Source organism: Bactrocera latifrons, unplaced genomic scaffold (genome assembly GCF_001853355.1).
Source record: "Bactrocera latifrons isolate USDA-ARS-PBARC rearing strain unplaced genomic scaffold, ASM185335v1 scaffold_312, whole genome shotgun sequence".
Taxonomy (NCBI): Eukaryota; Metazoa; Arthropoda; class Insecta; order Diptera; family Tephritidae; genus Bactrocera; species Bactrocera latifrons.
In genome coordinates this window covers 316690-329597 of record NW_017536764.1, presented here as the reverse complement: position 1 = coordinate 329597, position 12908 = coordinate 316690, and the positions used below count along the sequence as shown (strand labels likewise).

Sequence of the window (12908 nt, the reverse complement as noted above, 5' to 3'; positions counted from 1 at the left end):
TATCCGCCATAACAAAAAGAAAAATGTTATCCTCGGTGGCAAAACTTTTCGACCCCGCAGGGTGGCTTTCGCCAATTATGATACAAGCGAAAGTTCTGATACAAGACTGGGAGACAAGTGTAACATCTCGCTTAGAAAAATGATCCCAGTTCGCTAATAATTTGAACGACATCGCGCAGATACAAATTCCACGGTGGGCAAACTATTCGCCCGAATACAAGGTGGAACTACACGGCTTCTGCGACGCCTCTGAAAAGGCGTATTGTGCCACTATATATGTGCGTACCCAAAGCGATGTCGCTACTCGCAAAAGCAAAAGTTGCACCTCTAAAAGGTTCAGACCCACCACTTGGCGGCACGTAGCCAGTGCTGACAATACTGCTGATTTAGGTATCTGCATCTCGCCACCTCCACCCCCTGGTAGAATGGCCCCCAATGGTTAACAGAATCTCCCGATTCTTGGCTACAATCGTCCATGCGCAACATACTTACCCCTGAATGTCGAAAAATCGACACTTATCATGCAACACTGGATGACACTGACATCCTTGAACACTTTTCATCGTTACCCCGAGCCCTCCGGGTAGTTGCCTATTTGCTCAAGTTTTTAGAGCGGCTTAAACTTAAAGTTAAAGATAAAGGAGCTACTTATCTCCATTGCGATGTGTTGACTCACCAAGACTTACAAAAACCAAAGGTCGCTCTTCTCGCATCAACCCAAACGCGCTACTTCAGCCGCAATATAGCATTACTAAGAGAATCGAAGCCTAATGATAAAAAAGTGCTCACTCTTAGTTCAAAACCTATTTCTAGACACGAAAAGTCTACTTCGTGCGAACCGCCTTGCAAATTCAAGCCTAACGTATAACGTATAATGAACGCCACCCTATAATCATAACAGAGAGGTGTCCGTTTGCCACTTTATTTATTAGATATATCCACGCCGAACATCGTCCATGCAACATATGGTACGCCAAGAGCTGTGCATACCCCGACTGAAGCCCCAAATAAAGAAGTGCATTTTCATGTGTAAAATCTGAACTATGCATAAGCAGAAAATGCGATCGCAGATTATGGCAGCACTTCCACCTGAACGCTGCAATTTGCTCTGCCTTTCATCACTGCTGGTGTAAATTTTGCTGAGCCTTTTATGATATGGGCGTCCCTCATGCAAGGTTATGTGGCAGTTTTTGTCTGTTTCACGACCTTGAGCTATGTACGAATCTCACGACGGAGGCTTTTCTTGCGGCTTTTGCTTGTTTCGTCGGACGACGAGGCTTTCCACAGCCACAGCTTCAATGCGCGCTATATCGCCGACGACCTTGGGTGCCACACTGTGGCCTCTTCAAGGGGATGACACCCGTGCAACGCCAGCAGATCGCCCAAGCACATGGCATTGCCTGAATTACCTGGCGCCTACTCATCTAACGCGCGAATGCACCACTGGGTATCAGTGCCAGGTTTGCATGCGTCACCATCACACGCTACTACACCGCACTGCCGGACCCGACGTCGAGCGTCATCATGCCTCTCGCGGTCGTACTGTCAGCCGACGACTCCCGCGACCGCAACCGAGAAGGCAACCTTCCCTTCGGAAGAGTCCCACTCCTCTCCCGAAAACCCCACATACACCACATCAACTCAACATCACAACACTCCGACGCACCTTCACAATACTCACTTCACAAATCATCACCGCAATATACATATATTATATACACGCGTATACACATTGAAGCAAATTCGTTTTTCCATTTTTTATAAAACAAAATTTTGTGGTGATCAAGAAGGTGAATGCGTGCGAAAATATAAAAAATTTGAAGTGCGCAGCAAAAAAGGTGAGTTAGTGGAAAATACAGTATCCTTTTGGTAAACAAGAGAAGTCATGTTAAAGACTTTTGACATCTTACCAGCGGAATCTCTTAGGAATAAAGGTTRCACCTTCAATAAATAAATATTTTATTTAGGCAGTTGCAAGGTATGGTTACATATTGAATATTACAATTTCTTAGTGTTCTGCGCAATCAAAATCGAATTTTCACGACGGGCGGTTTACTTGACTCCAAAAAGAGACAACACACAGAGAGATTGTGAAGTACCTATGTAGCTTTATACCATGCCATAAACCAAAAATATTGCAGGTTTTGAGCAATGAAGTTTTGTGGCAAAAATATAGATTATTATGAAAGAGAGGAGTTTTCAAATGCAATATACGTAAGTTAAATAAGTTTAAAATAAATATATATTATTTGTAAAATTTCATTTTTATTTAGGTGTTTTTGACCCACAAGAAAGTTACCGGATTTTGTCCGACAATGAGAAGTTTTTTCGGCGACCTAATCCTGTTTAGACCGGTGACTTCGTATTCTGCTGACTCATGCTGGCATTAAGTCCAGCCCGGGCCCGTTTGATCTAAAATGTTCTTTCCAAACTCCACCTCGGTTAGGTGTAATAGATGCAATGGATGGAACCGTCTTAAGACTCGCTCAAGAATTAAGAAACATCGGGAGTGGACCAGTAGTTACGGGGCCATATGCTGCCAACGCACTGCTGCGACATTAGTCTCTGCGGTTGTGTAATACCACAAGTGCACAAGTTCGCGCACTGGGCCACCACTTCAATCGAGTGCCCAACAAAGAACCTCTACGGTCAATACGAGCTTAAAGACGCAGCATGACTCCCATTCTGATCATTCAACTACAAGGGACTCCAGAATAAGATCGTTGTTTTCATGAGTCGGGAACGCGTACCGATGGGCGGTCTAAGAAACTAAGTTAAACAGCCGTTCAGATCTTCTGAGTCGTGCAGATTTAAACATAATATGTAAGGATCGCGAGCGTGATAATGGTGGAGGCCAGGGATACCACCCTTGAATGTCAGGGTAGAACTATCCGGTCATGCGACGTCAAGTCCAAAATATTTAATATCCCAGTTACAGGATATCACCCGCAAACAGGTGCTTTACTTCGTTGTACAAACCGTTTGGTAATAGGAAACTTTAACGCGCAGCACGATCTTTGGCATTCCTGCTACCGCTCGCTCCATTCCGGCTGGAAAAAATCGCTGAATCGCTGCCAAAGGGATCTCAGTTTAAAGTTTCGGTAAATGGTAAATCAACTAAAGCGGGCAAAATAGATATTAATCTTACAATCTCTTCACCGTTGTAAGTAAGATGTGGACTACTGTCAAAGTTTTGTTTCACCCGAAGAAAAACATGTTGACCGAGTTGAAATAGAATGATGGCACGATACCTCCACGACCTTCCTCGCTTCACGCTTCACGCTGCACGAAACCTAACACTCTCTCCCACTAAATCCACAGGGACCATAATCACAAATTAGACGAAAGAGTACAGACATCACCTGAATATTGCAGCCAATGACGTTAAAATTAAGACTGTTAATAACCCTAAGATTTTAGGTGGGACACTAGACAGCCTGTGCTCCGTCACTCATCACACAACCGTGATTATTGCCAAAGTTGAGAGCCGGAACAAAATCCTCAAGTCGCTAAACAAACTTTGTTGGCAACATATAAGGCAATCGGCCGGGATGTCCTTCTCCACGCCGGACGAATATGGTCGCCTGGTTGCAGTCAATCACCGTCGAGGGAGCTTCAGACACACAAGACTTCGGACGTTACTAACTTCAGACGTGCACTGACGCCCACTAAGGCTGGTGCCATAAACACTTTCATCGATTTCCTCTCAGTGGAAATATGTCTACACATCTGACGCCGCTCTTCTTATTGGCCAACTCCAACGAGACAACATGTTTTCTAGGCCTACCCTGCTGGGGACTAGATAACCGTTGCAATAGCCGGTGTGTTAAAAATGTGTGCAAACACGCACACATACATTTGTTTAAACCAGTTTTTGACCAAGCCCTTTAAGAAAAAGATAGAACCTTTGTTTTGCGCGCTAACAAAATTTTTTTCCGATGTAAGTCCGTTATTACACACGTTAGTTTTTGTTGCTAATTCTCGGGCGATTCTCTTTTGCTGTTGCCCATTAGTTCGTTATTACACGAAGCAACTTTTGTTGCGGCAACTCTTGGTTTATAGGCGAGGGGCGACGAGGAGAGCAGAATCGCGCCGAGTTTCCAGTTAAATATTTTAGAAAATGAAGTATGACGAAAAAATCTAATTAATTAAAGATATTGTGAAATGTATGGAGGAAGCCATACAAATTGATTCAGACGATAGTACAAAAGGGTGATATATGTGAAGGACTATTATATAATCTTTGTTTTAATTTTGAATTATAAATAAAATTTATTTCTTAATTGACAGAACTGATTATTATATGTGATAGAGTGGCCCAAATACCTATAAAGAAAAAGAAACGACAATGAGTTAAAGTAAAGTGAAAGAGAATGAGAAAAAACTCGAACAGAGTTGCGCAACACAAGTTGCTCGTGTGAAGGTAATGGGCGACAGCAAAAGAGAATCGCCCGAGAATCAGCAAAAAAAGTAATAGCCTACTTTCATTCACACGAGCAATTTGTGTTGCGCAACTCTGTTCGAGTTTTTTCTCATTCTCTTTCACTTTACTTTAACTCACTGTCGTCTCTTTTTCCTTATAGGTATGTGGGCCACTCTATCACATATATTAATCAGTTCTGTCAATTAACAAATATATTTTATTTATAAATCAAAATTAAAACAAATATTGTATAACAGTCCTTCACATATATCACCCTTTTGTACTATCGTCTGAATCAATTTATATGGCTTCCTCCATACATTTCACAATATCCTTAATTAATTAGATTTTTTCGTCACACTTCATTTTCTAAAATATTTATATTATACTATGGATATTTGTATACATATTTGCAAATTACTTACCAAAAGAAATTAATTTTTTTAAATATATTCAAAATATTAATTTCAAAAAATATACGCAAATGCAGCTATGTACTACGAAAGAACGAAGACGAATGCCAAAAAACGTCGCAGCGAACTGTTACGAATAAGAACACAATCCGAGTTGCTGAACACTGGAAACTCGGCGCGATTCTGTTCTCCTTGTGGCCCCCTCACCTATAAACCAATAATTGCCGCAATAAAAGTCGCCGTGTGTAATAACAGACTAACAGTCAAGTTACCGTTCTTCATTTCGGTAATGTTAAACTGTGGTGAAATACTATCACTTTTTTTGTGTTGTTATTAGGAATGTTGAGAATCATGTATTCCATTTTAAAGAGGATAATTAGACACAAGCCAATGATGCAAGGGTTTGCAGAAACATACAAATCACAGTGTTGTGAATTTTCAGAAAGTTTTAACGTCAACGTCAGTTAACAGCGTCAATAAAAAATAAAAAAAATTGAAAATTATAGCAATTTTAATACTAAATTTTTAGAAAATAGCTACAAAGTACTTATTTATAGAACTCATGCTCTTGCTCATCTTTTTTGATGTTATTTTTATATCCTTTCTCGAAATCCTTTCCTAAAACAATATAACGATTCTCTCTAACAGCATGCATTCCAGCCTCTTGACAAATGGCGTTTATATCCGCACCAGATATTTTATCTGGGCGTGCCACAAAGTCTTCCAAGTCAACATCCTCACTTAAATTCATTTTCGAGGTAATTGTTGAAAATATCAATCTCTTTTGTCTTCTGTCTGGTAGTGGGAATTCGATTTTTCTATCCAAACGGCCAGGACGTAAAAGTGCTGGATCCAATGTATCTGCTCGATTGGTTGCCATAATAACTTTAACATTAGTCGTTTGATCAAATCCGTCCATTTGATTCAACAGCTCCAAAAGAATACGTTGAACCTCTCTATCTGCACCAGTTTGAGCATCAAACCGTTTTGTAGCTATAGCATCGATTTCATCAATGAAAATTATAGCTGGAGCATTTTCCTTTGCTAAACGAAAAACATCTCGTACCATTCTAGGACCTTCTCCAAGATACTTCTGAACGAATTCTGAACCAACAACGCGTATAAATGATGCAGTGGTATGGTGTGCTACTGCCTTTGCCAACATAGTTTTTCCACAACCAGGTGGTCCATACATAAGCACTCCTCGGGGAGGGTCAATACCTATAAATTGGACATAAAGTTTATTTGAATTGCTTTGCTAATTAACATTATTTATTACCTATTTGTTTGTACAACTCGAAGTGCGTCAATGGTAATTCAACAGCTTCACGTATTTCCTGTTTTTGCATATCCATGCCACCAATATCTGCGTAACTTACGTCTGGCTTTTCATCAGGTTGAAGCATAGAAATAGAACTATCGGCTTCTGGGGGTAGTACGTCTACCAAAGCATTGCTGTGTTTATGCAATGCAACGGATGCCGAAGGTTTTAATAATTCTCGATCAATCGTAGATAATATGCGAACATAATAATTTGAACCTGTAGTAGATCCCACTATTCCCGTATTCTGGTCAACAGCTTCCAAAAATTGCCCAATAACCAATGGGACCGATTGAATACGTTTAACCTCCTCCTGAGCATGAAGGTATTCTTTCTTTAAATTACGTTGTTCGTCCTTAATATATTCTTCTTGCACTTCTAAAAATTCGAGTGTTTTTTGGAGTTTCTAAAAAAAAAGGTAAATTAAGTAAATACCAGTAAAAAATATTCACACATTTTATTACCTTATATCGGACATATAAATCATCTACGTCAAGTTCATCTAAGGAACTATGCGCATCCTTTAACTTAAAGTCAAGTATATCTTCCTACAAATATTAAGATTTTTAACATTAAAATAAACAATTACGTTCAGTATACCTTTTCCGGAACAAGTACATCCATTTTTGAGTGTAGTAATTATTGAACGCACGATATAAAATTTTGTAATGAAAATGACTGGGTAAAATTTTAAAGCCTTGCCATTTCAACAAGTACTGCATAGTGATGCCATATTAAAATATTATGGTATGTGAATCTGTTATACATTAAATATACTTGATTGCAGCGAACTAGTATGTTTTTATTTGAGTTTAGAAAATATGCGAATATAATCATTAGATTATTAAGGTTCTCCAACCTTTATTACTACAAAATATATTACAGTTATTTTTGCCTAGATCCTAATTTTGGAGTACATATTTTGGGATTTATGTTTAAATTTTATATCGTATAAGTAGAAAAATATATGTACAAAATATTATTTTAATTTCCTTTATATTTCTATAATTTCATTTATTAACTGCATTAGTCCGGATTAATTCTGGAGTTAGTGAAGATAACTCCGTTGTTAACTTCAAAATTTTAGAGAGTTAGCTGCTTTTTTGTTGCCAACATAGTTAAAAATGGCCAATTGTGAATAAAAAACAAGCAACATTAACAGCTGTTTTTCAAATTTTCAATAATAAAACAAGAAGTTTTTTTTTGCAGATTTAAAAATTAAAAAGTTTGTAAAAATTGTTCGACAAAGAACCGCAATGATTGTCTTTTCAATAATAAAACAAGAAGTTTTATGTTATATTGCAGATTTAAAAATAACGTGTTGATATGTTTTTGTTATAAAGAAAAGTTTTGTAAAAATTGGTCGGCTAATAACCGCAACGTTTATCTTCCATCCATTTTCATTGAAAATATTAGTTTCAATAATTAGAGTTTCAAACTCGCATAGTGCCGTCTGTCAACTAAAAATTTTGATTTGAATAAGTGCGCAGTTAATCCCGATTAATGCTGCAGTCTGTCAAGGCTATTACGGTAACACATTTTCTTCACCAACCAAGTTTTAGTTATGATTAGCAAGCGGCCGGCTTATTCTAACATTCACACTTGAAAATCAAAATATGCCTTGCTCATATATGATTTTTATTGTATTTGTATATTTACTTATTCTAAATTGAAGCCTACAACTCTAACCTTGATAATATTATAGCATCACCAGGATAATATAGAAAATATTGGGAAAATATCTATGAAATTCTGATTAGAATTATTGTGACAACAATGCACAAATAATAAATGCGTAACTTGTCAGTTTAATTTTGTTTTTAATATTAAAAATATGTCGGAGGCATTAATTGTTGTCTCTTCCTATTGGATTTCTGTTTCGAATAAGATCGAATGAATATAGGAAAACTCCAAGCATAACATTTTCCATATAACTAAAAGCGATTTATTTTGGAAGATTTGGTACATATTGAAATTGATTAAATTTTGAAATCGAAACATAAAAAGGTTTGTTGGCAACACTGATAGAAGTCGACATTTTGACGAAGTTTAACTCGTTCGATTTTTACACCTTGAGTACATAAATATTTTCTATGTAATACAATAAATGTATTCCAATAAAATAATGAACTTAAATACATTTCGGGTAGAATTTTGAGAATATAAGTAATTAAAGAATGTATGAAATGTATTGTTTTTGATAAAGAAGCCTTAATTGCCAAAGGCTGGAACTGACTAACGTCCGTGTGCTGCGGTAGGCTTCGCCGTCGCTCGCTGTGTTCGGTCGCCGCTGTTCTCGCTCCCACAGCTACTACATTGCCATATCCTTTGTGCTTTGCGTGCTTGTTACGCATCGATTTGGGCTAAACGTTAGATACCACCTAACAATATTTAGGGTGTAGTGTTTTGCTATTAAATGTTATTTACGCTCGCTATAATGTGAAATTTTACGAAAGTGATTTATTAAAACTAAAAAATGCGGCGATATATCCAAGAACAAAACTAGATTTAATTTTCATCTAGGCTATTGTTTACTGGTGAGTTCTTTCTATATAGTAATACACGTTGTATAATACATAGTGTTAGCTATTAATACAATTTCAAAAGTGGTATGTACATTTAAAAATTTTCCAACGATCACAAAAAACCATTAAAAAAAAGTTGAACCTATCAAACTTTATTCAAAAATACTCCATGTGTATTCATACAAAAATTTTGTAGAATTGCAATGGTCCTATGAATAATAAAAAAGAAAGTGTAATTTGCAATTACTTGATTTGGTTGTAATATACACACATAAGAAAAATCAACTCAGACAATGTTTGGATACATTAGAAGCGTTTCTCACTTTAAACATTATATACTTGTACTATGCTAAAGATGAATTTCCCAGGACAGCAAATCAATATTAAGACCTGATATGACTCGAATGTTATTCTGTTACTGCAGTTTCAACCTCAAATGTTGCAAATCTTTTTCCTTCTGCTCGCTTAAATACTTATTGAAAACACAAAATGTGTATATTTGGTATGGCGAAAAGTGATTTTTAATACAAATGTCACTAATGCTAATGTTATAATATATAAAAACTCTGAAGGCAATTGAATATTTCCACATAATATCGCAATGCTACATTGGTTAACATTGGTAAGGAATCTACCGAAATAAATAAATACAAATTAGTAGCGCGAATATCTATACAAGTATATGAAGGGTGTAGGGTTTAGACACAGGTCCAGAGTGATATCATCGCTCCCATCATATTTGGATCTAGGTGGAACGAATTGACCAAGGACTGTCATCTAGGCGACATTTCTTCAAATTCATTAGATATTCCAATACCAATTAAATTGAAAATATTAAAAAATGATTAACAAATGTTTTAATATTGGCGGATAATTTCCTACGTTAATGTATGTCTTGACTTCCACAACTTAGCTAATGCTGTTATCATGACTGATGTTTTGTTGTTATACCTTACAATCGCTTTCTAACAAAGTATGATTGTACAAAGAAGTATGTTATTTGTACAAATATTGAATATTAGATATAAAAACAAAATACCTTGATCTACACATAAAAGAAAAAAATCCAACGCAAAGCTATAAATTTTGTAAAAAGTTACGGTACAATTACTGAAAACGCTTAGTTTACGAGATATTCGACCTTAAAGTTCAAAAATTCCCAAAATATATATTATATACATATGTATTAAGAATTATTTGTCAGTTTTTAGTTTAATATCCTATAAAAGCATGGATTTTGCCTATTAAATCATATTATTATTTAGACACACGTGGTGTTTTTACTTTCTTTAAGGGCTTATGAGTAGTCAGAATTTTCAAAAGTTATTTTATTTAATAAGTAAGTGTAATATCTTAAAAAACATTCTCTGAAAAATTCACGTTGATCCGATAATTAGTTTTTGAGTTATTCGACAAATAACAAAGCGAGCTCGAGCACTTCAAAGCGCTAGTGTGAAACTTTAAACGCGTTTCTCTCGAAACTGTTTTTTGAACTGGTGAAAACTGGAACTCGGAAACCGCTCAGTAGATTTTAATGAAATTTATACACCTTTTAGAATGCATAATAAACTCGGGCCTGGTCGAAGAACTTTTTTTTTTAATTTAAATTTTTTTTGTTCGATTGATTTGAGATGAATCTCCAAGAACTTATGGTTGTCGCCGCAAGTACCTTTTTTGGAACTGGGTCAACACAAACAACTATATCATCGGAAATAAAACTTTTTTTTTTTAAATAAAAAAAAATACTGAAAATTCTAATTTTTTCGTACCTCTGACAATCCCTACTAAAATACCTCTTTTCAGCAACTTTGGTTCAGTTAATTTCAGGAGATTGTAAGATATTTTAAGGGCAGGCCAACAGATGTCACTTTTTTCCGTGATCTCTTGCACCAAATTACAGTTCGGTATCGTAATTAAGAGCTTAGTTATAAAACTTAACAGGTTTAACTCTAGAACTACCAAGACCGTCATTTTGACGGTTTTCAAATTACATGCTTAAAATTTGATGATTATTTATATAATTTTTCCAGAGTTGTATTACGACTTTTAATAAAATATAAGAACAGTTAATTATTACTATTCAATTTTCCCTCACCGACTTTAATTTCCATAATTWGGATGACCTATGTATTTATACCAAGACCAGTCAAAATTACGGTGATAATAATTTATATATGCAATGATGGACATCAATACATATGCATATGTATATACATATAAGTTCATTACATCGTAAAAACAGCCAATGGATTGTACTCCAGAAAACTAAAAAAAAACCTTATGAACGTAAATCTTGCGAAATTCGATTGTGCAATAAATACAGAGCGTGCATGCAACAAATTTGTTTGTGGCAAGTGTTCGACTAATATAACATGTACATGTAAAATATGTGCTCATTCGAAATAGAAACTGTTTTGTTTTTTACAATTAATGAATTATTATATTACATGTTATTTCTAAATTGTATGCTTTTATTTACTTAAGCTAACTCAAACAAAAACCGAACTCTATAAGTCACTCATAATTCCCGTCCTGCTATATGGTGCAGAGGCTTGGACGATGTCAACGAGAGAAAAGTTCTGCGAAAGATTTATGGTCCTTTTCACATTGGCCACGGCGAATATCACATTCGATGGAACGATGAGTTGTACGAGATATACGACGACATTGACATAGTTCAGCGAATTAAAAGACAGCGGCTACGCTGACTAGGTCATGTTGTCCGGATGGACGAAAACACTCCAGCTCTGAAAGTATTCGACGCAGTACCCGCCGGGGGAAGCAGAGGAAGAAGAAGACCTCCACTCCGTTGGAAGGACCAAATGGAGAAGGACCTGGCTTCACTTGGAATATCTAATTGGCGCCACGTAGCGAAAAGAAGAAACGACTGGCGCGCTGTTGTTAACTCGGCTATAATCGCGTAAGCGGTGTCTACGCCAATCAAGAAGAAGAAGAACTCAAAAGTTACTATGAAAGCCATTATCAAAAATCCGTCAATTTGACGGGTGCGGTAAAACTAGCCATATATTTAACATCGGTAGTTCTAGTGTTAATGGCATTTTGGCGTGGTGCTCCGATTACACCCACCACCAATACATACCTCCCTTGGGTGTTATGGAACATATGCAGCAATCCCCAACATTTTGCTTTAAAAATTAATTTTTAATCCTAACATCGGTATAAAAAATTAAAATTTAATTTTTATTCCTAACATAGGGAATAACAAATTAAAATCTAATGTTTAAACCAAAGCCAACTGCAAGTTTAAATTCTTACAATAGCATACAAATTTGTACACCCTACTCCTTTTCTGCGATGAATTTAACAGGGTACATTAAGTTATCCACGGAGTTTGTGAATGAATGAATGAATGATAATGAGGAATGCGACCTTTGGTCTATTGTGCCCTCTCCTTCCTTACATTGCCTCACTTAGCCCCAGCCCATTAATGAAGTCCAGTAGGCTGCTAGGCGCTAGCGAGGCAATGCGATCCCTATCCGGAAAAGGAACTCCAAGGGCCTTGGCCCTGCGAATACAGACTGCTGTGCAGTCGATCAGCMGATKCTCCGGAGTTTCAGGCTCCCTGTCACAGAACCGGCAGTTGGCGCAAGCTGATAGGCCCATTCTGTACAGATACCCATTCAGCTTACAGTGGCCAGTGTACCATGCGACTAACAGCCTGAGTTTGCTCTTGGGCAGGTTAATTACTATTTTGAACCTTCTCAGGTTGTAACCTCCCATTAGTAGCTTGGCGTGTCTCACACCATGAGTTTGTCGCCAGTGCTCTTCCCTTCCTGTTCTYTCCTTTTTACGGAGCAGCTCCTTGATGGTGTGGGGACCCACTCCTGTGAAGGGTTCGGGTCCTACCATCCTCGTGGAGGCTGCAGAGCGGGCGAGCTCATCTGCCAGTTCATTGCCGGCTATACCTTTGTGACCAGGCACCCATATCAGGTGTACCTGGTTTCTCTCCGCAAGGCTATTTAGCCTCTCCCTACACTCCTGCACCAGAAGCGACCTGATCTCGTAAGAGGCGATCGCCTTCAGTGCCGCTTGACTATCGCTTAGAATAGYTATACGCTCATTGCGATAGTTGCGATGGAGGTTTATTTCTAAGCACCGGCTTATRGCATACACCTCTGCCTGGAAAATGCTCGGGAACTCCCCCATGGATACTGGGAGCCTAGTGCGTGGGCCCACAATCCCTGCGCCAATTCCCTCCGACATTT

General features: G+C 37.4%; 2 protein-coding genes across 2 annotated transcripts in view; one reads left to right on the top strand and one right to left on the bottom strand.

Annotated features, from left to right (window-relative positions):
- Positions 1-5329: 5329 nt before the first annotated feature.
- On the bottom strand, positions 5330-6862 carry LOC108970874 (26S protease regulatory subunit 6B). The gene is made up of 4 exons (XM_018936554.1): positions 6758-6862; positions 6622-6705; positions 6116-6563; positions 5330-6057 (listed from the first exon to the last, which is right to left on the bottom strand). Exons 1-4 carry the CDS (start codon positions 6779-6781, stop codon positions 5384-5386), a joined length of 1230 nt encoding a protein of 409 aa, XP_018792099.1. The 5' UTR covers positions 6782-6862; the 3' UTR covers positions 5330-5383.
- A 1354-nt stretch (positions 6863-8216) lies between these two features.
- The window catches only part of LOC108970877, a 21485-nt gene continuing 16793 nt past the window's right edge, over positions 8217-12908 (top strand). The window contains exon 1 of the mRNA XM_018936558.1: positions 8217-8694. The gene's annotated coding sequence lies outside the window, so the exon portion shown is untranslated. The remainder of the gene's footprint in view (positions 8695-12908) is intronic.